Source organism: Phocoena phocoena, chromosome 1 (assembly GCF_963924675.1).
Source record: "Phocoena phocoena chromosome 1, mPhoPho1.1, whole genome shotgun sequence".
Taxonomy (NCBI): Eukaryota; Metazoa; Chordata; class Mammalia; order Artiodactyla; family Phocoenidae; genus Phocoena; species Phocoena phocoena.
In genome coordinates, this window is record NC_089219.1 from 31,793,281 (window position 1) to 31,819,910 (window position 26,630).

General features: G+C 40.3%; 1 protein-coding gene across 2 annotated transcripts in view; it reads left to right on the forward strand.

Moving 5' to 3' along the window:
- MACF1 (microtubule actin crosslinking factor 1) overlaps positions 1–26,630 on the forward strand; it is a 341,765-nt gene that overhangs the window by 218,259 nt on the left and 96,876 nt on the right. Inside the window, exons 38-49 of one of the 2 annotated variants that reach the window (XM_065881162.1) lie at positions 193–342; positions 1,657–1,872; positions 1,960–2,112; positions 5,132–5,365; positions 7,593–7,742; positions 8,666–8,899; positions 9,995–10,198; positions 12,439–12,957; positions 13,744–13,920; positions 14,175–14,298; positions 15,102–15,310; positions 15,691–16,008. In XM_065881162.1, the coding sequence (XP_065737234.1) occupies positions 193–342; positions 1,657–1,872; positions 1,960–2,112; positions 5,132–5,365; positions 7,593–7,742; positions 8,666–8,899; positions 9,995–10,198; positions 12,439–12,957; positions 13,744–13,920; positions 14,175–14,298; positions 15,102–15,310; positions 15,691–16,008 (2,688 nt within the window). The remainder of the gene's footprint in view (positions 1–192; positions 343–1,656; positions 1,873–1,959; positions 2,113–5,131; positions 5,366–7,592; positions 7,743–8,665; positions 8,900–9,994; positions 10,199–12,438; positions 12,958–13,743; positions 13,921–14,174; positions 14,299–15,101; positions 15,311–15,690; positions 16,009–26,630) is intronic. The other variant, XM_065881170.1, reaches the window with a different exon arrangement.

Consider the following 26,630-nt stretch of genomic DNA (forward strand, 5'->3'; position numbering starts at 1 on the left):
TCCCTGAGGAAATATAATAAAATCACTTTTTTGTCTATTGATTTGAGACAGTTTAGACAAAATAACATATTTTATTTCATTCCACCCAACGTGTAGTAAAAATTTCTATTCTATTCTAAGACCCTGCCTGCTTAAAAAGCAGACTTAAAGGAGTATGTCAGATTTGAGTGAGTTTTCTTTTTGGCTCCACAGAATGTATTTAACCGGCAGCTCTGCCTAGAACATGATGAGAAGTTGGTATCCTATCTGTCTCTATTACGAGACATTGAAATGAGGACCAAACAAATTCAACCTCTAGAGCTAAATCTGGCAGAGCTACAGGATCTGCTGTGTCAGGCCAAGGTAGGTTCCCAGAGACTTCCTCCAGGCCCATCAGCGTGGAGAAAATAAAGACTATTCAGGAAGAAAAACATGTTCAAAAACACTACCATTTAATGGACAAAAAATAGATTGGAAAAGTGTAACTAGAGATCTATGAAGAACACCAGGGAGTACTAGTCTCACAAAAGCCAAAGCAGAAGAGACTCAAGGGAGGAGTAGTCGGCAGTGTTAAATGCAGTAGGGAGACCGAGTACAGTGAGGACTAAAAGGGGGTTTAGTGCCTGAGAGTTGCTGGGGACCTTGATAAGAACAGTTACAGTGGAGTCATGGGATATAAACTAGGTTGCATTGAGAATAAACGGGAGGTTGGAAGGTGTGGACAATTAATGTATGTCATTCTTTCCAGAAGCTTGATAGTGCAGGCAAGGGAAGAGAGGTAGAACACTAGCTAGAGGAGATGGACTAAAAGAGGAACGTTTTGAGTGGATTTTTAGGCTGAGGAGAAAGAACCAATAGAAAAGGAGAATTTGAAGTTAGAGGAGAGAGGAAGTGCTGACTGGTGGAATGAGGTCCCTGAGGACATGGAAAGACATAGACTTAAGACAGCCTTGAGCGGGAGGAGGAATAGCTCTTCGACTGAAATTGGAGGCTGAGAGTTGTCACAGGATTGGAGCCACGATGAGGACAGAGATTGTAGAGGTTTACCAGTTCTCTCAGTATCTAGAGTATGGCCTTGGGCAGGGGGGGGCTGAAGGGGAAATGAGGATGATGCCCAGAACAACTACCAAGCTCTTCCACAGCTGGTTTCTGGCTTCTCTACTGAGGAGTAGCTGAGTGGGAAAGCTGGCTTGGGATATTTTTATATGCATTGGTTCTGTTCCCTTGGGCTTTGGAGTGGAAGACTTGTCCTTTGATTGACTTATATTGCATAACATTATTTAAAGCATAATGACACATATACAAAATAACATATACTTCTGCTCTGTTCTTGGAGAGGCAGCAAGTTGTAGTGCGAGGAGCATTGCACTGAGTCAGAAAACCTGAATCCAAGTCTTGGCTCTCTTGCTTACCAGGTGGGCGACCTCAGGGGAAAACAAATTCACATTTTTAAGCACTAAGGCATCTCTACTGTAAATCCAGGATAATAATATCTACTCTGCCTACTTCAAGAATTACTGTGAGAACCAAATAAACTAGTGAATGTCTATAAAAACACTTTATAAACCCTAAAGCCTGGGTAGGCTTGAGGTGACAGAAAAATGTGTTCACAGCTGATTCCTAGACAGCAAGATTTCTAGTCTTGATTTTGGAGGTAACTCCACTGTATGCCTTCAGGTGGTAGACAGGGAGCTAAAGGATCTGTCCACGGTGGTGAGTCAGGAACTGGAATGTGTGAATCAGATTATCATCAGCCAGCCTCAGGAAGTCCCAGCTCAACTGTTGAAGGCTCTAGAAAAAGATGCCAAGAATCTTCAAAAGTCCCTCAGCTCTGTGAGTGACACCTGGGGTTCCAGACTACTCCACCTCCAGAATGCTGCAGAAGTAAAAAAGGTAGCTTCTTGTTTTTATTCACAAAGGCTCACAGACTCTGGGTAGGCTTGGAGAATTTTATTATCTAATTTGCCGTTTATTTCTTAGACTAGAGTTTTAAATCAGTATGAACAGCTAGAAGGCAAACTTCAAGATCTGAGAGCCTGGGTTGGCAATACCCATCTTATTCTGAACAACAAGGAGCATGTCGATGAAACAGATGCCATCGACAGCCTGAGTCACCATCTCCAACAGTGTGAGGTAAGCACTCCACCGGTTCTCGAGCATGTTTCATTTGTCCTTTTGAGTTTTATCAATTTTATTTCTCTGCTAGGCAAACTGGTGTCTGTACTTGCCTTTCTTAGAAAGTCTGACTTTCCATTTGAGAAAGTCAGCTACATTTAGTTTTTTGTTTTTTGTTTTTTTGCGGTACGTGGGCCTCTCACTGTTGTGGCCTCTCCCATTGCGGAGCACAGGCTCTGGACACGTAGGCTCAGCGGCCATGGCTCATGGGCCCAACTGCTCCGCGGCATGTGGGATCTTCCCGGACCGGGGCATGAACCTGTGTCCCCTGCATCGGCAGGCGGACTCTCAACCACTGTGCCACCAGGGAAGCCCCCATGACTCTTTGAATTATGGTTTTCTCAGGGTATATGCCCCGTAGTGGGATTGCTGGGTCATATGGTTGTTCTATTTTTAGTTTTCTAAGAACCTCCATACTGTTCTACATAGTGGCTGTATCAATTTACATTCCCACCAACAGTGCAAGAGGGTTCACTTTTCTCTATACCCTCTCCAGCATTTACTGTTTGTGGATTTTTTGATGATGGCCTTTCTGACTGGTGTGAGGTGATATCTCATTGTAGTTTTGATTTGCATTTCTCTAATGATTAGTGATGTGAACATTCTTTCATGTGTTTGCTGGCAATCTGTATATCTTCTTTGGAGAAGTGTCTAGGTCTTCTGCCCATTTTTGGATTGGGTTGTTTGTTTTTTTGATATTGAGCTGCAGGAGCTGTATATTTTGGAGATTAATCCTTTGTCAGTTGCTTCGTTTGCAAATATTTTCTCCCATTCTGAGGGTTGTCTTTTCATCTTGTTTGTGGTTTCTTTTGCTGTGCAAAAGCTTTTAAGTTTCATTAGGTCCCATGTGTTTATTTTTGTTTTTATTTCCATTTCTCTAGGAAGGTGGGTCAAAAAGGATCTTGCTGTGATTTATGTCTTAGAGTGTTCTGCCTATGTTTTCCTCTCACACACCAGCTTTGATCAGTGAGCTAGAGCATGGATTTGCAAACTTTTTCTATAAAGGGTTAGATAGTAAATATTTTAGGCCTTGCAGGTGACCTGTTTCTGTGGCAGCCATTCAGCTCTACTGTTGAAACATGAAAGCAGCCATAGACAGTACATAAACAAATGGTTGTGGACATGTTACAATAAAACTTTATTTACGGGCTTCCCTGGTAGCGCAGTGGTTGAGAATCTGCCTGCCAATGCAGGGGCCATGGGTTGGAGCCCTGGTCTGGGAAGATCCCACATGCTGCAGAGCATCTGGGCCCGTGAGCCACAACTACTGAGCCTGCGCGTCTGGAGCCTGTGCTCCACAACAAGAGAGGCCGCGATAGTGAGAGGCCCGTGCACCACGATGAAGAGTGGCCCCCGCTCACCGCAACTAGAGAAAGCCCTCGCACAGAAACAAAGACCCAACACAGCCAAAAATAAATTAAAAAAAAAAGTGAAGTTGGAAAATATGAACTTATTTTAAAAAAAAAAAACTTTATTTACAAAAACAGGTGGCAGGCAGATTTGGCTCGGGGACTGCAGATTGCCGACCTCTGATCTCAAGAGATGGTTTTCTTTTTGTCCAACTCCAAGTTACGTGATTCTTTTTATAAGTCAGTGAGAGAAGGTTAAAGATTCTGAGATACATATGAGCCGAGGATTCTCTCCCCCATCCCCACTTCCAACATTGTTATTTCTTTTGGTTATACTTAAAGTAATATCAGGTGATACTCACGTTGTTTTATCCATGGTCTGCCATAGATATTCCTCTCCTAAAACTCTTTCTAAAGTCAGAGCAGAACTAGAGATGTTCCCTCCTATTCCATCTTCTTCATTTTCCCCAGTCTTAGGAGATACAGACCTAAATGTTGTCTGTGGTCAGGCTTCCTTGTATGCAAGCTCGTCCCTCTTTATCTTGCAAGAGTTGGCCTGCCGCCTTCTTTCATAGCCTTTTATCCATATATATACCATTGGAGGAATGAGTAGCAGACTTTATCTGTTCACGGGCAGAGTACTAAGAGAAGCAAGGGTGAGAAAAATTTCTAAGATACAGTGTGAGATATGAAAACAGAGCATCTCATGCATTGGGATCCTTGCCTAGTTATACCTTATACAAATTCTGTTATAGAAAGAGAGCCACAGCCTAAGCCTCATTTTCCTTAGTGACAGTTTCCCAAATCCATGTGTTCACACATGAAGGAAGTATAGTCTTGTGATAAATATCTAGAAGCCCTCCTCCCAGCCTGCTTTTCAAGATTGCTGACTACGCTCAATTTCAAAGTGATAGATGTGTAGATATCTTACTTGTTTCTACGTTTTTTATTGCATCCAGTGTAACATAGTTGATGATCACTAAATGTTTGTGGGAAAATTGCATGCTTTTTAATTGTCTGAAAACAGATAAATTCTAGTGTTTAGGCAGTTTTCTACTGCTTTAAAGAAGCAATATAACTATTATATAAGAAAGTCTGACTGTAATCCTTTACAGTTTTAAAATGTGTAAGCAACATTATTTACTCTAAAAGTCAAATTTCAGTGAACCAAAAATAAATTGAATATTTTCTCACTTCTGGCCTACCAGGTACTAGGGCTAGACAAATACAAATAGGTATTTGAATCTAAGAAAATACAATTAGACAGATATATCTCAGACCAAAAATTCATGTTATACTTTCCAAAACTTAAAAAAATACATTTTTTCACAGACACCTGGGATTAGCTGTACTGTAATTCTGTTATTATAAATAATTGAAAGCTTAGTGCATTTAGAAATCAAGGGCTAGTAAAGAAAACCTAACTGTAATATGCGAGGGGTTTGGAGAGGCCAGAAGTGAGAGAGACTTCGGTTTGGCCCTAGAAATTATCAGTGTCAGTTATAAAAATGCAAGAAATTAACCTCTGTTTGATCATGTTGATTCTTTGATTAGAACCAACAGCTTCTGCTTCTACAGAGAATAAGAAGTTTCTTTTTTCTTTTTCTTCCTTTCCCCACTTACCTTAGGATTTGAAACTGCCCATGGCTGAGAGGAAATCTCAGCTGGATGCACTTGCCTTTGATATTCAGTTCTTTATCTCCGAGCACGCCCAGGACTTGCCTCCTCAGCAGAACCGACAGATGCTAAGGCTTCTGAATGAACTGCAGAGGTCCTTCCAGGACCATGTGGAACGGACCACAGCCCAGGTGGATGCCTTGCAGGGCCGTCTTCAACAGATGGAGCAGGCAGCCCGGCTTAAGGTCAGGCTGAACCAGAAGCTGGGCTCAGTTGGTCTCTGGGATGTCCTCTATCTTTGGGTTTTCTGGCCAGAGTCCATTTGTCATGATTCCAGGAGCCTGCGTTTACCAGTTTTTGATTGGTTCAGGCCAGTTTGGTTCTGGTCCAGGAGGCAGCTCTTCTGGCCGTTTTTCTTGCTGTGTTTTTGGTTTTATGTGTGTGTGTGTGAGAGAGAGAATACGTGTGTTTACGTGTGTATGCATGTGCAAGCGTTTTCTTTTTAGTGAGACTCTACTGTCACTGTCTCTGACTTTCAAATGAAAATTTTATCCCTAGCCCTTATTTCTCCTACTCTCTCCCTCAGTATTCTTTTGAGGACTGTTAGGAACATTTAGGTACTCTGAGCTCTTGAGAAGAATGGTCCTGAAATCAATTTTATTCTGGGGCTTTTCAAATGATTAACAGTAAGATTCCTTGACCACCTTCAAACAGCTGACAAAAAGATTTTTATCAGAATCATATTAATTTTTTAGCACATTTGAAATTATTATTTTCTAGCACCGTTCTTTACACTCTTGTGCCCAGTGCTTATTCAGTTATTGGAAAACGGTGTGTAGAAGCACTCTTGATACATTCTGGGGGGTGGGGGGAAACAACTAATCATCTCACCACCTTCTATCACAAGCCTCTTCTTGCAGGACTCAACATAATTGCATTAATGGTAACATCATAACCGTATAATACCAAGAATGATGCTTATGCCATTTCTGCTGTTTGAATAATAAGTTGGAATTCAGCAAGATGATACTAGAATTGTCCTTGTCACCAGCAAAACTATCTCAGGGTCTCTTTTATTAAATATTGTGCAAAGTAGAATTGAGCTTTTGAGTCAGGCTTAAAGGGTATTAAAGGCTTAAAGTCAAGTCTGTATGTCCCTTATTACTGCTTAGTTGTTTCAGCTCTATTGAATTTGAAGTAAAATACTAGGTTACCTTCCATATCTGGAAATTTGCAGTGTCCTCACTTGGGAATCTATATAGCCTGGTGTAGCTTATGGATAATTAACGAAATAGCATTGGTCTGGGCCACCTTAAGATAATAACAGCCCGCATCCAGGATAGGCTCCTGAGCTGCAGACGGTGATACAGTTGCATGTGAACATTCTCTCTAAGTGTGTAATTAATTCCACAATGTTTATTAACCTTATTATTGTCAGAAATACTCTGCTTCTCTCTATATTTGCCCTGAATGCATGTGTATGTCTGTGTGTTAACTTGTTTGCTTTGCTTTTTTCAGATTCAGTCTGCACCCATCCTAACCCATGAAGATCCTGTTTTACAGCTGAAGAACTCTTAGGAGTTCTCTTCCAGAGCCCTTCTATTTGTCCTAAAGAGGGGGAGAGAGGGCCAATTTGGGCACCTGTTTGTAAGTGCAGGTGACTAAAACACCATCAGAAGGTAGAAAACGGTTCTAGAAGGATGGTCAGGAGAACACATCATGCTCAATTGCTCAATCAGGTGCTTCAGTGTCATGCGACTGAGAGGTCTGGAGAAAGGATCAGGCACAGAAGCGTACTCCCTCCTCCCCTTGGGCTGGCTTTTCTCTTGGGTAATGGTATAGACACCTGAAGGACTGAGCCCGTTGCTATTCTGGGGCAGTTCCCTTCTCAAAATAGCCAAGCCCTTCATGCCTGGCATGTAATCATTCCATTTAATGGGTGTCTGCATTTGTGAGAAGTTTGATTTATATAAAATCAGCTCAATTACTAAGAAACTCAATTAGCTTATAAATTATCCAGTTTCCTGATTTTTACTCCTTGTCTAGTCCTTCTAATTTTCCATATTATGACTTAACGTGTAGTGTATCATCCAGTTCCAGTAGAATTGATCAGAACCACTAATTTATTATTACCACCAATATCATCTGTGGATTTTAAGCATCTGGGCTCTCTGTTCTCCATTTCCAAGGATAATAACAGCAGTCTGGCAAAGGAGCTTCCAGACCAAAACCTGGGAGCATTCTCATCCCAAATCACCCCGATTATAATCCCGACCATAGCCCCAGATTAACAGACGATCCAGTTGAGGGGAGCTTTCTGAATATGATTTCTGTGCCTTTTCCTCCTCTAGTCTCCCACCAACTTTTCCATCCTTGAGATATAACCTTCCTGTTTTACATTTCAGGGAGTTATCTTGTATTTATAAAATGAGAATCATTAATTGTCTCTTGGCCCCTTTGCATTTTAATTAGACCCTGCAGAAACAACAAAATACCTGTCACCAGAAACTGGAGGATCTTTGCAACTGGGTAGGACAGGCAGAAAGAGCATTGGCTGGCCATCAAGGTAGAGCCACCCAGCAGGATCTCTCTGCTTTGCAGAAGAACCAAAGTGACTTGAAGGTCAGTAAGAGTTAACTCATTTTTTTCATTCCTTCAAGTATTTATAAAGGCTTGCTATGCGCCAGGCACAGTGCTTAGTGCCAATAACATAATGGTAAACGTCCCTGCTCTCATGAAGCTTACAGTGTCTTGGAAAAGACAGACATTACACAAATAATCACAAAAATGAACATGTAATTTATTCAGTATTGTATCTATAAAGGAAAAGTTACATGAGAACATATAACAGAGAGACCCAGTCTTGACTTGGATGTCAAGATTACCTTAAAGAAGTGTCACTTAAACTGAGGAACAGAGGGTACATAGGGGTTGATGCATGAAGGTGTGGGAGGAAGAAGAAAATTGCCAGGCAGAGGCCTGTACATCAGTCTGGAGGTGGGAATGGGGTCGAGCACAATGTATTCAAGAGCTGAAAGAAAGCTAGTTCAATTGGACTGCAAAGAAGAAAAGGAAGATTAGTGAATGATGAGTCTGGAGGGTAGGACCCAGATCACTCTGGGCCTTATAGGCTACATTAGGATTAAGGGGTCATAACCAAGAGAGTTATAAAGGACCAACCAGGCCTTAACTCCACTAGAATCCTGTTGTCAACTCTTCTTTATAGAAGAATGATCTCTTTGAGGATAACTCATTGCAGAATAAAAATCATGTTTATGGGCGGTCTCCTTTTTTGTCTTCACTAAATATCTTCTTAGAAATTTAAATTTTTCTTAGAAAATTAAATATTTAAAAAGTTTCTTTAATTTAGAAGCATTTAAAATTTTATTATCTCCATTGGTTTAGGCATAAACCTTAAGCAAATTATACTCAGGGACATACGTCAGTTGCAGATAATGTCATCCTAGTCATTCATCTTCATGCTGTTGAGAGGTCTTAGAAGTTCTAAAGTTGAAGCCTCTGCCATCCTGTTTTCGTATGTTAAGGATTTACAGGGTGACATTCAGAATCATGCCACCTCATTTGCCAGTGTTGTCAAAGACACTGAAGGGTTCCTGGAAGAGAACCACGCTAAGCTGAGCCGCCATGAGTTGACAGCTCTCTGGGAGAAACTTCATCAGGCTAAGGAGCAGTATGAGGCTCTCCAGGAAAGGACGAAGCTGGCCCAGAAGGAGCTGGAGGAAGTGGTGACCTCAGCCTTACAGCAGGAGACTGAAAAGGTAACCAGACTGCTGTGATGCTTGGTATTTTTCAAAAAAGAAAATTTTGGTACCTACACAAATAAAAGGTAATGAAGGGAAACTGCTTTACAGAGAGCATAGAATCACAAAAAAGGGTTAATTCAGGAGCAGATCTGTGAGCCAATATTTATTTTTATAAGAAACATCCTGAAGGACTTTAGGTCAGGAATAGTTGGTAGTAAGTTCATATTCCCAATCATCACCATCATCATCATCATCCCTGGGGAAAAAGCAAATGGCATATTTCTAACCTGAATCTGGACTGGTGATCCAAGGGTACTAGTGAAAATACCTGGGCAGTCTTAATGGGCCACAAGCTATCCTCAAGCTGCCACTATAGTTTCAGTGGGAAGTCATGGCGCTGGGATAAACCTAAAAGAGGGTAAAGTCTCATGGTCTGCTGCACCCCACTCAGCACTGGCTTATTGAATCAAAGTTCTTTTTCTGGCTGTGAACTTGTACACTAATGAGGGAGGTAGAGAATGTGGAAAGAGAAGTAAGTTACCTGAAGATGAATTCTGAAATACATGAATATATCACTTGGCATAACCTGTTTTATTAAAGTACTTGAAGAGTCAGAAAATAGAATTTGAGAGACAAGTTTCAGAATTCAGTGCTCTACTTGGCAGAGAAAACGCTGGGAGTAGTCTGCATTTTCCTTAAGGAAGAACAGAAAGTTAATTGAGTGTGACTGTGCTATTTTTTATCCTACCAAGGCAGTGTATAACTTCTGCGTACCTAGAAGGGATTCCATAAAGCTTGGAGGTGCCAGGACTAAATCATCTCTTGACAAAGCCCTTTCAAATCCTGGGATTTGCCGCCCTCCTGCTCCTTTATTAAAAGCAGTGAGATATAGATCAAATTTAGGGATTGTTTTAAATTATTTTTCAACAGATTTAGAAGATGCTTATTTTTCTCTGTGGGTGCAAAGACTGTTTATACCCAGCCTTAGAGCTGCTTCTTCTTTTTTTTTTTTTTTTTTTTTTAAGCCTAAATGTCTTCCCCTTTACTTAACCTTTGGTTCATAGCTGAGTATCTAAGGCCTTCTCACTAGACTCCCCCTGTGGCTTTCAGAGTAAAGCAGCAAAGGAACTGGAAGAGAACAGGAGTAAGATCGATGCTCTCTTGGATTGGCTGACTTCAGTGGGATCATTGGGTGGACAGATGGAGCCGGTCTCAGGAGGTAACCTGGAGAAAGGAGCCTTGGATACCACTGATGGTCACATGGGGGTGAACCAAGCCCCAGAGACGCTGGACAAGCAATGTGAGAAGTTGAAGGTGAGCATGTTAGCTTGTTCTTACAATGCTGGGTGAATCTCTGCTGCCCTGGGCAAGTCACCATAACCTCTTGCCCTAAGTCCAGTGAGCACTTCTCAGTTCATATCTTCTTTGATTTCTCAGTAGCCTTGACAGTCTTGACCACTCCCCTTGAAATAGTTCCTCCCTTGTTTCCATAGCACTATCTGCCCTGATAATCCTCCTCCCTTTCCTCTGGCCAGCTTTTGAAATACTGATATGCTTCCAGGTTGTAGCCTAGGCCTCTTCTCGTCTTTCAGAATATATTTTCCTTGGGTATTCTCATCCACCCACGACACCTCACTTCCCGTTTGTACTAGTGGTTTTCATGTATATATTTGTCTCCAGCCCAGATGCCTGCTCTGAGCTTCAAACCAGTGTATAAATCCATCTGCCTATTTGCAACTTGGAACCACAGGCACCTCAACCTGAGAACTAGACCTCCTATTTTCTAAAGTACCCCTCCCCCACTGAACATGTTCTCCTTCCTATATTCCCACTTACTTGCCTGGACTAAACATCACCCTAGATTCCTTTGCTTCCCTCACTCTCCCATATTGAATCAGTCATCAAACCCCACGCTTCTTATAGCTCTTTTAAAATCATCCACACGTTTTTATCTCCATCGAGATATTAATTGCAGTTCAGACTGCTATCAGCTCTCACTTGTGTTATGTAACTTCTGGTCTCCTTGACTCTTGGCTTTTACCCTCCAATCCATTCCCACACTATTAAGTGATCTTTTTAAGATGCTGTGTCCCTGCTTAACCCTTTTAATAGTTCCCTGCTGCCCTTAGGAAACTATTTCTTACTCATCTCTACTCATCTATTTATTCAGCAAATATTGAGGGCCTGATGCATGACAGGTATTGGAGATAAACCAGTGAACCAGCCAGATCCACCATCTCCAAGACATTAACTGATATATGCAGGTATATTGTATTACATGATTGAAAGAGTATTTAGGGAACTTGGAAGACACACAGATCACATACGTTAGTGATACCTTTATAGCGTACAAAACTGGTTTAGCTGACATGCTTCTGTTGAACAGCCTGTGTGGGCCATTGCCTTATTTTGTATTCATAGGATTTCTGCCTCTTGCATGCTACTTCTGTGCTTGGAAGATCCATTGTAGTGTGTACCCTAAAGCCATGGCAGTCTTGGCACAGAGCAGAAATGGTCCTGCTGTCACAGGGGCTTCCGGATACTGCTTGCTGGCAGCTCCATCTAGGAAGGACACTGTCTTACCTGTGGGTGGATGAGAGTGGGGACATCTGGGCAGTATACAGACAAGCTGTAGTACTGTCCCTTACTGTCTCTTTGAGCAGGATATATTTGTCACCCCAGCTTCCCTGAGATAACGTCGGAAGCTGAAGCTATCAGGTTGCTGTTGTCCTTCTCTAGGGAGTTGCATAAACAGTATAGATAGTTAAGAACACTTACTGAGCTCCCAGTGACTTCTGTTAGACTCAGGAAGAACATTTTAGGAACAAAACCAAGCAACCACAACTGTCCTAAAAGAACTTACGTTCCACTGAAACAGAAAAAAGGTCTACATGTCTACATATTTGACATAACACATACAAATAAAACATACAGATTACCTGTACTATCCAGAAATACAGTCTATTCTCACTAATATACAAATTGTTTATTTAATGAATTAATTTTCCAACATTTTTTCTAGTAGGGACAGTCTTCAAGGATATGTGAATGACACATTTCACAGCTTAGCATTTGCAGTTTTTATGCCGTCATATGTATGACTTATGCAGCTTACTGTCTCCTTCCATCAGTGTGGGTAGTTTTAGTTGGCCATTTGTACCTTCTCTTAGATCTGGGGTAGTTTAGTGATGAAGAGAGTCAGGTTCAAGTCACAGTTTGTCCCTTAACTATCTGCATGACCTTAGTCAAGACATACAACACCTTTTTGGTATTCAGTTATCCCATCCTTGATATGGGAATTATATGGTCGGCCTACACTACAGATGGTGGCACGAGTATTATGAGATAATACATGAAAACTGTCAGATCCTAGATGAGTCAGTTCATCTGGGATTAGTAGATGGCATAATGCATAGAGAGTGAGAGATATTAATGATTTCTGAGCAGCTGGAAAAGTGACCTATTGAGATCTCTCCCTACTTCTAGCTGTAGACATAAACAAGTTATTGTGGTTTCCCTACTGATTGTCCTTTGTTTGTGGGGATTTTTGCCAGGCTCGTCACCAAGAATTGCTGTCGCAGCAGCAAAATTTCATCCTGGCCACCCAGTCTGCTCAGGCCTTCCTGGACCAGCATGGCCACAATCTCACACCCGAGGAGCAGCAGATGCTGCAAGAAAAGCTCGGAGAACTAAAGGAGCAGTATGTGACTTCCCTGGCCCGGTCAGAGGCAGAAGTGAAGCAGGTGCAGACACTACGGGATGAGCTGCAGAAGTTTCTGCAGGATCATCGAGAGTTTGAAAACTGGCTGGAACGGTCTGAGAAAGAGCTGGAGAACATGCACAAGCGAGACAGCAGCCCCGAGGCCCTTCCCGCCCTACTCAAGCGACAGGGGAGCTTCTCGGAGGACGTAATTTCCCACAAAGGAGACTTGAGATTTGTGACTATCTCAGGACGGAAAGTCTTGGACACAGAAAACAGCCTTGAGGAAGGCAAAGAACCATCAGCAACTGGAACCTTAGTGAAGGACAAGCTGAAGGATGCAACAGAAAGATACAGTGCTCTCCATTCAAAGGTAGAGGAGAGGTTCCTGGCAGCCCCTGGTGTAACAGTCATGGCAGCCCTCACACAACTGTGGGTGGTTTCTGGGGCTTACAATAAGAACCTCAGACACAGTGAACAAGCTGATTTGTAGATTGACCATGGGTAGAATGAGTGTTTATGAGTTCTGAAAAACTGCAAAATATAGAGGCCCAGGGGCTCATGCCTGATCTGAGCAATATCCAGGGGTATGTCTCACTGCAGTGGTGAAGGTAGAAGTGCTCACCTCCCTGTGTCCTGGCCAGCAGCCATGGCCTCCCAAGAGACAGAGCACAGGGAGACTTAAACCAAATACACAGTCTTTATTACTGGACAGAACATCTAGGGTAAACCCTTATCTTCCTCCCTATCAAAGAATTCCCTTTAGCTCCCAAGATATAGAATCCAGTCAGTTCTTCTTACCTGTTTTGTGCTTTTTGCCAACATCTTTCACCCCCAAAAGGAACACATTTTGTACCTCTCAGTCCCCACCTTTGCCTGCAACCTGATGTATATTTCTTTGGTGGCTTGTCATACAACTAAATCTTCCCAGGTATATAATAAAGTGGAGGTGGATAGTATGGATCAAACAGTCAGGACCCCACTTACAGAAAATTGTTGCTACCGTCTATCTGTGGGGGCCCACACTAACCTTAACTGTAGTTACAGTCAGTTCCCTGTAACATAGCCAGAGCTCTTTGGACTGTGCCTGGGAAGCTGCTGCCCTTGGCCTGACCCACTTAAGTCTGCTTTCCCTTCTTTTTTTTTTCTTATGGCGCAGTGTACACGACTGGGCGCTCACCTGAACTTGCTGCTAGGCCAGTATCAGCAGTTCCAGAGCAGTGCCGAAAGCCTGCAGGCCTGGATGAAAGCTTGTGAGGCCAACGTGGAGAAGCTCCTCTCAGAAACTGTTGCCTCTGACCCTGGGGTCCTGCAACAGCAGCTTGTGACCACAAAGGTGAGCCAATACACAAGCTGTTGTGCTGCATGGCTTAGAGTAGCTTCAAAGCGAAGCAAATGCTTGCATAGGTTAAAGGCAGTGGTTGGGATGCCGTGGACAACATATGATTCCTAAAAACTTTATTCTGATGTCTGTGGCTATGGATAAACAGAATTTATTCTATAAAGCTGCTCAGTAGCTCTCAAGCCCTAGAACCAGCTTTGATTATGCACTGTGATGGTTTTCTTTTGTCCTTTTTCATGGATAAGCAGCAGTTGCAGGAGGAATTGGCTGAGCATCAAGTACCTGTAGAAAAGCTCCAAAAGGTAGCTCATGACCTCATGGAAATTGAAGGGGAGCCAGCCCCAGACCACAAGCATGTTCAGGAAACTACAGGTATGAAGCAGCGATAGCCAGAGTGTTCCCCTAATTCCTAGTATGTGCCTCTGTTCTGTAATATATCACATTGTGTTGTACAAGTATCTGTGGTGCTAGCTAGGGGCTGTGGATATAAACACGAATAGCTCACCCTCTAATGAACTTTATTCTTACACCATACGAGGCCTTCATGGTCTGACTTCAACCTCTTTTCCCCAGGCACTTGCCTTCTAGCCACACCCGACTTCTTTCCTTTCCCAAGTCATTTCCTCATTACTTTACCCCTAAAGTTTTTCCTATTGCTTAGCTGCTACCATTTATTGAGTCCTTACCATGCATGATGAAATCTTGCTCATGTAACCGGGAAGTTACTTCCTTTGTAAAGTCCTGACACCACCCCCGCCCCGACCCCCAAGAAGAAGTAAAAGATAAGAACTAATCATTCTTCCTTCGGGTTTCTCTAGTACAGTACTCCTAGTACCAATATAGCACTTACGATTTTATTATTGTGGTTAGTTGATGTGCCTTCCACTACCTATGCTCTCTTTTAGAGTTTTAAGGTTTGTAGAAGGCAGAGACTTTATCATAATAATCTTTAGTCCTCAGCATCGAGCACAATTTCTGGCACTTAGTAGGTGCTAAATATATAATGCTTCTTGAATTTGGTTCAAATAGTGATGTATTTAGGCTTATTTTTCTTTCTGTTTGTCTTGATTTCTGTTGTTATTATAACTAACATGTACAATTTAAATATGTTTTCTTTTTAAAGTGCAACACAAAAATTGTCCCCACTCTCTCTTCTCATGGCCTTGAATTTCCAGATTCCATACTCAGCCATTTCCAAAGCCTCTCCAGTAGCTTGGCAGAGCGCTCTGCTCTGCTGCAGAAAGCCATTGCCCAGTCTCAGAGTGTCCAGGAAAGCCTGGACAGCTTGTTGCAGTCCATCAGTGAAGTTGAAAATAACCTGGAAGAGGAGAAGGTGGCACCGCTGTCATCAGGAGTCATACAGGAGGCCCTGGCCACTAACATGGTGAGACCTGTGCCCCAAGAGTTAGCATAGAGGGTATATTTGCCATGTTCCATAATGATATCATTTTGAAAAAGTATCAGGAAAAGAATTCATTTCCATTAATCTTCTAATAAGACTTAGAAATGTTGACTAATCCATGTAAAGGTTTGTGTACCCAATTTCCAAACCATTGGTAAGCTTGAGGAAAAGTGGTGATGGCAAAGTCACTGGTCACATGGGGTGGAGAACTAAGGGTATTGATGGTATTCTGAAGTTTCAATTGCAATCCTCCAACCTTCCTTGAGGAGGTGAGCATGTAGTTACTAGAAGCTTATTAGTTTGTGGCTCAGATATCCTGGAATAAGTGAGCCAGGAGCTGACAGACGTGTTCTTGATGACAGAAATTGAAGCAGGACATTGCTCGGCAGAAGAGCAGCTTGGAGGCCACACGTGAGATGGTGACCCGATTCATGGAGACAGCAGACAGCAACTCGGCCGCAGTGCTGCAGGGCAAACTGGCCGAGGTGAGCCAGCGCTTCGAACAGCTCCGGCTACAGCAGCAAGAAAAGGAGAGCTCCCTAAAGAAGCTTCTGCCCCAGGCAGAGATGTTTGAGCATCTCTCTGATAAGCTGCAGCGATTCATGGAAAACAAAAGTCGGTTGCTGGCCTCTGGGAATCAGCCAGATCAAGATATTGCACATTTCTTCCAACAGATCCAGGTAAGGATATATCTGCCAGATGGGCAGAATAAAGGGGAAAGAAAGGCAAGGAAAAAAATATATTTACTGAACACATAATATGTCAGTCAATGTACTGGAAACTTTACCTGCATTGTCTTAAAGAATTCTCACAGCCATCCTGTAAGCTAGATATTATTTGTTCATTTTTTAAAAACACCAACTAGATTTATTTTTCACTCATATTACATGTTCAACCCACATCAGCAGGAATACTTAGCTCATCAAGGTCACTCAGTCTTTCAAGTTGATGGAAACTTCATCCTGACATACGTTTTCACGATTACTACTGCAAGGGGAAGAGGACATATCATATCCATTTACATTTTATTAGTCAAAGCAAGTTTCACATGACCATAGCTGACTTTCAAGGGGGTGGAGAAATGTAATCCTACCATATATCTAGTAGGTGCAGAGCTGAAAATCTTTGGTGAAGAGTTATTACCTCCCGTAGATATAGCTGTATATCCAGGAACAGAATTGCTGGGTCATAGTACCTGCCTGTACTTAATTTGACCAAGTAGTAGCTAACTTGAGCTCCAGAATGGCTGCACCTGCCCACATTCCCACCTGTAGTACCTCAACATTGTTGTATTCTCACATCGCTGCCTTGGGTTTATCCAACTATCTAACGTTTTCCGTATTGTACTGCAATCTCATTGTTTTGTTTGATTTGCTCTCCTAACTTTTTGCTTTTTGTTTTGAAATTTTTTAAACTTACAGAAAAGTAAAAGGAACAGCACAATAAACATCAGTATACTTTTCACCTGGATCCACCAATTGCTGTTTTTTCTCTCTTTATAAATATATAAAAGAGTATCACTATGGGCTTCCATTTTCATTATCATCATTGTTCTTTTTTATGCTCAAACGTTTTCAAATTTGGTCAGTGGGTGCCCCTTTAAGCTGTCTCCTGGTCTTTCTGACATGTCCCTACCAGTATATGAGCACTCTCTTACTTTCTGGCACAATAAGATGTGTCATGGTCACCTCGTACTTTCCCTGTCCCATACCTGAAATCACCTGTTTCTCCAAGGAGCCCTATTTCTACTGGGGAAGTGTAATTAGATATCAAAATCCAGATAACTAGATGAGCCATTAGGGTGTCATTGCTTCTAGGTCCTTTATGTGGATAGGATTAGGAAATCTTGAAAGTTTTTTATATCATGTATTCATACTGATAATCCAGCTCCAACTCAACACCATAGGATTCTCCCTCCATTCTCTATTTGTATCTTCCTCTGCCCACAGGGAGAACCCTCGTTTCCAACAACTTAATATATTATTTGCTATATCCTACAATAAGATCACTTTGGAATTACACTATTATTTCTACCAATAACAAACTTACTAAGTAAAATTCAAGATTTCTTTAGATTTCTTTTTGTCCTGAGACTCTGACCTACTGTATACTATGTTCAAAGTTACCTGAATTTTTTTTTCCCTGTAATTTCTTATATAATTAGCTTTCTTTGTTTCTATTTGTATTCAACTCCAGGATTTTATTTTTCTTTGTAAAGTTTTATTTTTAAATATGTGAAACATTAAGAAAGCTCAGATTTTCCAAGACTGCTTTCTAAAGGATCAACAGTTGACTAAATTCTCATGGAATAATAATATCTACCTTGAAAAAACTATTTTGGGAATTAAAAAGTATCGGAGGTTGGAGATTGGTTCAGGATGGCGTAGTAGAAGGACATGCTCTCACTCCCTCTTGTGAGAGCACTGGAATCACAACTAACTGCTAAACAGTCATCGACAGGAAGACACTGGAACTCACCAAACAAGATACCCCACATCCAGTGACAAAGGAGAAGCCGCAGTGAGACGGTAGGAGGGGTGCAATCACAATAAAATCAAATCCCATAACTGCTGGGTGGGTGACTCACAAACCGGAGAACACTTACACCACAGAAGTCCACCCACTGGAGTGAAGGTTCTGAGCCCCACGTCAGGCTTCCCAACCTGGGGGTCTGGCAACGGGGGAGGAATTCCTGGAGCATCAGACCTTGACAGCTAGTGGGATTTGATTACAGGAATTAGACAGGACTGGGGGAAACAGAGACTCCACTCTTGGAGGGCACACACAAAGTAGTGTGTGCATCTGGACCCAGGGAAAGGAGCAGTGACCCCATAGGAGACTGAACCAGACCTACCTGCTAGTGTTGGAGGGTCTCCTGAAGAGGAGGGGGGTGGCTGTGTCTCACCAGCAGCAGAAGTTCTGGGAGGTACTCCTTGGCGTGAGCCCTCCCAGAGTCTGCCATTAGCCCCACCAAAGAGCCCAGGTAGGCTCCAGTGTTGGGTCACCTCAGGCCAAACAACCAACAGGAAGGGAACCCAGCCCCACCCATCAGCAGACAAGTGGATTAAAGTTTTACTGAGCTCTGCCCACCAGAGCAACACCCAGCTCTACCCACCACCAGCCCCTCCCATCAGGAAACTTGCACAAGCCTCTTAGATAGCCTCATCCACCAGAGGGCAGACAGCAGAAGCAAGAAGAAGTACAGTCCTGCAGCCTGTGGAACAAAAACCACATTCACAGAAAAATAGACAAGATGAAAAGGCAGAAGGCTATGTACCAGACAAAGGAACAAGATAAAACCACAGAAAAACAACTAAATGAAGTGGAGATAGGCAACCTTCCAGGAAAAGAATTCAGAATAATGTTAGTGAAGATGATCCAGGACCTCAGAAAAAGAATGGAGGTAAAGATCAAGAAGATGCAAGAAATGTGTAAAAAAGACCTAGAAGAATTAAAGAACAAACAAACAGAGATGAACAATACAATAACTGAAATGAAAACTACACTAGAAGGAATCAATAGCAGAATAACTGAGGCAGAAGAATGGATAAGTGACCTAGAAGACAGAATGGTGGAATTCACTGCTATGGAACAGAATAAAGAAAAAAGAATGAAAAGAAATGAAGACAGCCTAAGAGACCTCTGGGACAATATTAAACGCAACAACATTCTCATTATAGGGTTCCCAGGAGGAGAAAAGAGAGAGAAAGGACCAGAGAAAATATTTGAAGAGATTATAGTCGAAAACTTCCCTAACATGGGAAGGGAAATAGCCACCCATGTCCAGGAAGCGCAGAGAGTCCCATATAGGATAAACGCAAGGAGAAACACTCCGAGACACATAGTAACCAAATTGGCAAAAATAAAAGTCAAAGAAAACTTATTGAAAGCAGCAAGGGAAAAATGACAAATAACATGCAAGGGAACACCCATAAGGTGAACAGCTGATTTCTCAGCAGAAACTCTACAAGCCAGAAGGGAGTGGCACGACATATTTAAAGTGATGAAAGGGAAGAACCTACAACCAAGATTACTTTACCCGGCAAGGATCTCATTCACATTCTATGGAGAAATCAAAAGCTTTACAGACAAGCAAAAGCTAAGAGAATTCAGCACCACCAAACCAGCTCTACAACAAAGGCTAAAGGAACTTCTCTAAGTGGGAAACACAAGAGAAGAAAAGGACCTACAAAAACAAATGCATAACAATTAAGAAAGTGGTACTAGGAACATACATATCGATAATTACCTTTATGTGAATGGATTAAATGCTCCAACCAAAAGACACAGACTTGTTGAATGGATACAAAAACAAGACCTATATTTATGCTGTCTACAAGAGACCCACTTCAGACCTAGGGACACATACAGACTGAAAGTGAGGGGATGGAAAAAGATATTCCATGCAAATGGAAATCAAAAGAAAGCTGGAGTAGCAATACTCAAGCAGGTAAAATAGACTTTAAAATAAAGAATGTTACAAGAGACGAGGAAGGACACTGCATAATGATCAAGGGATCAATCGAAGAAGAAGATATAACAATTATAAATATATATGCTCCCAGCATAGGAGCACCTCAATACATAAGGCAACTGCTAACAGCTATAAAAGAGGAAATCAACAGTAACAAAATAATAGTGGGGGACTTTAACACCTCACTTACACCAATGGACAAATCATTCAAACAGAAAATTAATAAGGAAACACAAGCTTTAAATGACACAATACACCATATAGATTTAATTGATATTTATAGGACATTCCATCCAAAAACAGCAGATTACACTTTCTTCTCAAGTGCGCACAGAACATTCTCCAGGACAGATCACATCTTGGGTCACAAATGAAGCCTCAGTAAATTTAAGAAAATTGAAATCACGTCAAGCATCTTTTCTGACCACAACGCTATGAGACTAGAAATCAATTACAGGGGAAAAAAACGTAAAAAACACAAACACATGGAGGCTAAACAATACGTTACTAAAGAACCAAAAGATCACGGAAGAAATAAAAAAATACCTAGAGACAAATGACAATGAAAACACGACGATCCAAAACCTATGAGATGCAGCAAAAGCAGTTCTAAGAGGGAAGTTTATAGCATTACAAGCCTACCTCAAGAAACAACAAACATCTCAAATAATCTAACTTTACACCTAAAGGAACTAGAGAAAGAACAAACAAAATCCAAAGTTAGTAGAAGGAAAGAAATCATAAAGATCAGAGGAGAAATAAATGAAATAGAAACAAAGAAAACAATTGCAAAGATCAATAAAACTAAAATCTGGTGCTTTGAGAAGATAAACAAAATTGATAAACCATTAGCCAGACTCATCAAGAAAAAGAGGGAGAGGACTCAAATCAATAAAATTAGAAATGAAAAAGGAGAAGTTACAACAGACACCACAGAAATACAAAGCATCCTAAGAGACTACTACAAGCAACTCTATGCCAATATAGTGGACACCCTGAAAGAAATGGACAAATTCATAGAAAGGTATAGCCTTCGAAGACTCAACCAGGAAGAAATAGAAAATATGAACAGACCAATCACAAGTAAAATTGAAACTGATTAAAAATCTTCCGACAACCAAAAGTCCAGGACCAGAGGCTTCACAGGTGAATTCTATCAAACATATGGAGAAAAGCTAACACCCATCCTCCTCAAACTCTTCCAAAAAATTACAGAGGAAGGAACACTCCCAAACTCATTCTATGAGGCCACCGTCACCCTGATACCAAAACCACACAAAGATACTACAAAAAAAAGAAAATTACAGACCAATATCACTGATGAATATAGGTGCAAAAATCCTCAACAAAATACTAGCAAACAGAATCCAACAACACACTAGAAGGATCATACACCATGATTAAGCGGGATTTATCCCAGGGATGCAAGGATTCTTCAATATATGCAAATCAATCAATGTGATACACCATATTAACAAATTGAAGAAGAAGAACCATATGATCATCTCAATAGATGCAGAAAAAGCTTTTAACAATATTCAACACCCATTTATGATAAAAACTCTCCAGAAAGTGGGCATAGAGGGAACCTACCTCAACATAATAAAGGCCATATATGACAAACCCACAGCAAACATCATTCTCAATGGTGAAAAACAGGAAGCATTTCCTCTAAGTTCAGGAACAAGACAAGGATGTCTACTCTCGCCACTATTATTAAACATAGTTTTGGAAGTCCTAGCCACAGCAATCAGAGGAGGAAAAGAAATAAAAGGAATACAAATTGGAAAAGAAGAAGTAAAACTGTCAGTGTTTGCAGATGACATGATACTATACATAGAGAATCCTAAAGATGCCACCAGAAAACTACTAGAGCTAATCAATGAATGTGGTAAAGTAGCAGGATACAAAATTAATGCACAGAAATCTCTTGCATTCCTATACACTAATGATGAAAAATCTGAAAGAGAAATTAAGGAAACACTCCCACTTACCACTGCAACAAAAAGCATAAAATACCTAAGAATAAACCTACCTAGGGAGACAAAAGACCTGTATGCAGAAAACTATAAGACACTGATGAAAGAAATTAAAGATGATACCAACAGATGGAGAGATATACCATGTCCTTGGATTGGAAGAATCAATATTGTGAAAATGACCGTACTACCCAAAGCAGTCTACAGATTCAATGCAATTTCTATCAAATTACCAATGGCATTTTTTACAGAGCTAGACCAAAAAAATCTTACAATTTGTATGGAGACACAAAAGACCCCAAATAGCGGAAACAGTCTTGAGGGAAAAAAATCGAGCTGGAGGAATCAGACTTCCTGACTTCAGACTGTACTACAAAGCTACAGGAATCAAGACAATATGGTACTGGCACAAAAACAAATATAGATCAGTGGAACAGGATAGAAAGTGTAGATAAACCCACGCACCTATGGTCAACTAATCTATGACAAAGGAGGCAAGGATATACAATGGAGAAAAGACAATCTGTTCAATAAGTGGTGCTGGGAAAACTGGAGAGCTACATGTAAAAGAATGAAATTAGAACACTCCCTAACACCATACACAAAAATAAACTCAAAATGGATTAGAGACTTAATGTAAGACCAGACACTATTAAAGCTCTTATAGGAAAACATAGGAAGAACACTCTATGACATAAATCACAGCAAGATCCTTTTTGACCCACCTCCTAGAGGAATGGAAATAAAAACAAAAATAAACAAATGGGACCTAATGAAACTTCAGAGCTTTTGCACAGCAAAGGAAACCATAAACATAGATGAAAAGACAACCCTCAGAATGGGAGAAAATACTTGCAAACGAATCAACGGACAAAGGATTAATCTCCAAAATACATAAACAGCTCTCGCAGCTCAATATTAAGGAAACAAACAACCCAATCCAAAAATGGGCAGAAGACCTAAATTTCTCCAGAGAAGACATACAGATGGCCAAGAAGCACATGAAAAGCTGCTCAACATCACTAATTATTAGAGAAATGCAAATCAAAACTACAGTGAGGTATCACCTCACACCAGTTAGAATGGGCATCATCAGAAAATCTACAAACAACAAATGCTGGAGAGGGTGTGGAGAAAAGGGAACCCTCTTGTACTGTTGGTGGGAATGTAAATTGATACAGCCACTCTGGAGAACGGTGTGGAGGTTCCTTAAAAAACTAAAAATAAAATTACCATATGACCCAGCAGTCCCGCTACTGGGCATATACCCAGAGAAAACCATTATTCAAAAAGACACATGCACCCCAATGTTTATTGCAGCACTATTTACAGTAGCCAGGTCATGGAAGCAACCTAAATGCCCATCAACAGACAAATGGATAAAGAAGATGTGGTACATATATACAATGGAATATTACTCAGCCATAAAAAGGAACAAAATTGGGTCATTTGTAGAGATATGGGTGGATCTAGAGACTGTTGTACAGAGTGAAGTAAGTCAGAAACAGAAAAACAAATATCGTATATTAACACATATATGTGGAATCTAGAAAAATGGTACAGATGAACTGGTTTGCAGGGCAGAAATTGAAACACAGGTATAGAGAACAAACGTATGGACACCAGGGGGAAAGTGGCAGGGGGTGGTGGTGGTGTGATGAATTGGGAGATTGGGATTGACATATATACACTAATATGTATAAAATGGATAACTAATAAGAACCTGCTGTATAAAAACATAAAATTCAAATTTCAAAAAGAAAAAGATAGCTCAAAAGTCAAAACTTTTCAAAAAGTTATATTCAGGCTGTAGGAAAGTGAATAAGGATATACTCTCACTCTCTTCCATGTGTCTTCTATCCCATTCACCCCCAGAGGTAGTGGATTTCACATTTATTATTTCTATTTATTTTTTCCAAAATAAACACACCATTTCCAATTCTTCGTTACACAAAAGGGGGTACAATACATAATCTTTTGCACTTTCCTTTTATACTTAATATGTCTTAGAAATCACTTAATTCATAGATATCCTCCTCTTTTTTTGTTGTTTTTAAACTATACATTCATTTTGAGGATGAACCGTAGTTTATTCCACCAGACTCTTGTTCTGGTTATTTCCAAAATTGTGCTATTAAAAATGACACTGTAGTGAATAATTCTGTGTTTTTTCCCTGTATTATTGGAAGTGTATCTTCAGAGTAATTCCTAGAGTGGAATTGTTGCATCAGAGGGTAAACGGTTGTGTGGTTTTGTTAGATGTAGCCAAGTTCCCTCCATGAGGATTTCCCCGTTTTGCATCCCTAGCAGAAGTGTATGACAGTACTATGTATTTCCCCTGCAGCCTCACCAATAGAATGTATTGTCAAGCATTTGAGTTTTTGCTAATCTGATTAATAAAACATATCTCAATGTTGTTTTAATTTTTTATTTCTTCTCTAAGTTGAATATATTTTTATACATTTAAGAGACATTTATTTGTAAATCATTGGTTCATGTATTTTGCTCTCGTCTGTCAAGAGTTTGATCTTTTTTTTCTTTCAACTTACAAGAGTTCTGTATTAGGGAAATTAGTCCTTTATAACATGTTGGAAATATTTTCTCACAGTTTGTCCTTTGCCTTTTGACATTGCTTATGGTGTTTTTGGCCATATAAAATTTGTTTTTTTAAAAAAATTTTTACACAATAGATTTTATCACTTTTTTTAAACTGAAATATAGTTGACATACAATATTATGTTAGTTTCAGGTGTACAACATAGTGACTCAACATTTAAATACATAATGAAATGATTACCATGGTAAGGCTAGCAACCATCTGTCCCCATTCAGAGTTATTACAGTGTTATTGACCATGTTCCTTATGCTGTATATCACATCCCCATGACTTAAATTTATTTTATAACTGGAAGTTTGCAACTCTTAATTCCCTTCACCTATTTCACCCATTCTCCTAACCTTCTTCCCTCTAACAACCACCTGTTTGTTCTCTGTATTTATGAGTGTGTTGAGTATGTTTTTGTTTGTTTGTTCGTTCATTTGTTTTGTTTTTGAGATTTCAAGTATGAGATCAACAGTATTTGTCTTTCTCTGACTTATTTCACTTAGCATGATATACTCTAGATCTATCCATGTTGTCACAGATGGCAAGATTTCATGCTTTTTATGGCTGAGTAATATTCCATTGTCTGTGTGTGTGTGTGTGTGTGTGTGTGTGTGTGTGTGAGAGAGAGAGAGAGAGAGAGAGAGAGAGAGAGAGAGAGAGAGAGATCTTCTTTATCCATTTAGATTTATATTCTGGGGTTTCTGTTCTGTTCCATTGATGTATATGTCTGTTTTTGTGCCAGTACTATACTGTTGTGATTACTGTAACTTTGTAGTATAACTATACTGTTGTGATTACTGTAACTTTGTAGTATAGCTTGAAACCAGAGATATCACTCTTTCATTGAAGTTGTAATTTTAGTCATAGTTTGAAAGCCTTTTGCCACACCCAGGTTATGATGGAATTTACCCAATGGTTTCCTTTTTTCTTTTACATTTGAATACTTTAACAATTTAAGTTTATTGTGAGGTATAGTATGAGCTATGAATTCAAGTTCATCTTTTTTCAAAGTTCTATATAGTTATTCCCAATATCATTTATTTGAAAAGTCTATCTTTACCCCAGTGATTTGAGAATCTGTCTTTATCACATACAAAATGTCTTATGTATTGAAGTTTATTTCTTGATTTTCTATTCTATTTCACTGGTCTTTCTATTCATTAAGAATAGCATACTATTTTTAATTCCAGAGGCTTGCTGGGTATGTTTTACTATCTGGTAAGGCTAATCTCCCTTATTTCTTTTTTTTTCTTTTTCAGGATTTCTCATAGCTATAATTGTACATTTATTTTTCCATATGAACATTAGAATCAACTTTATCAGTCCTAGAGAAAAGAGTTGGTATATTTGTTTGGCTCACATTACTTTACTCATTTACACATGCATATATGCACACATAGATGCATACATACACATACATCCATAGCTTTATGGACATCCTTCCTTTTTTTCCAGGTCTGCTTTCATGTCTTTCAGAAGTCAAAGTTTTATTCATAAAGGTTTTGTACTGTTCCTAAAATTGTACGTTTTGTGTTGCTATTATATTATTCTTGATTTTTATATGTTGATTTTATATTCTTGCTTATTGGATTACTTCACTGTTCAATTTGGTTGTATTGTTGATTCTCTGAGGTTTTACAAATACACTTTCATGTAATCTGCAAGTATAGTTGTACCTCCTCAAATTCTTATGCCACAAATTGTCTTCTCCTACCTAATTGCATTGGCTAATATTGTCAATACAGTGTTAAATAATAGTGAAGAGTGTGTTTGCCTGTTTTAAAGAAGAGACAGACTGCAGAAGCTTAGAGAAGTTCAGTAGCTTAAGATCACAAGCTAGTAAAGGGCAAAGCCATGATTGATTTTCAGGTCTGTTGTACTCCAGAAACTTCCATTCTTTTTATTCTCTCATGCTGCCTCTGGAATTTTTAAAGATTTGTTTAAAGGAGATAAGACTCCTTTGTAATTTCCAGCCACTCTCAGGTGGATTGGAGAAATCCTACATATTTAATGTTTTGATCTAGCAGTTGACCCGGTGAACATGCCTCTTTTCTTTTTTGTTTTTGTTTTTGTTTTGTTTCGTGTTTTGCAATATGCGGGCCTCTCACTGCTGTGACCTCTCTCGCCGCGGAGCACAGGCTCCGGACACGCAGACCCAGCGGCCATGGCTCACGGGCCCAGCCGCTCCGCGGCATGTGGGATCCTCCCGGACCGGGGCACGAACCCGCGTCCCCTGCATCAGCA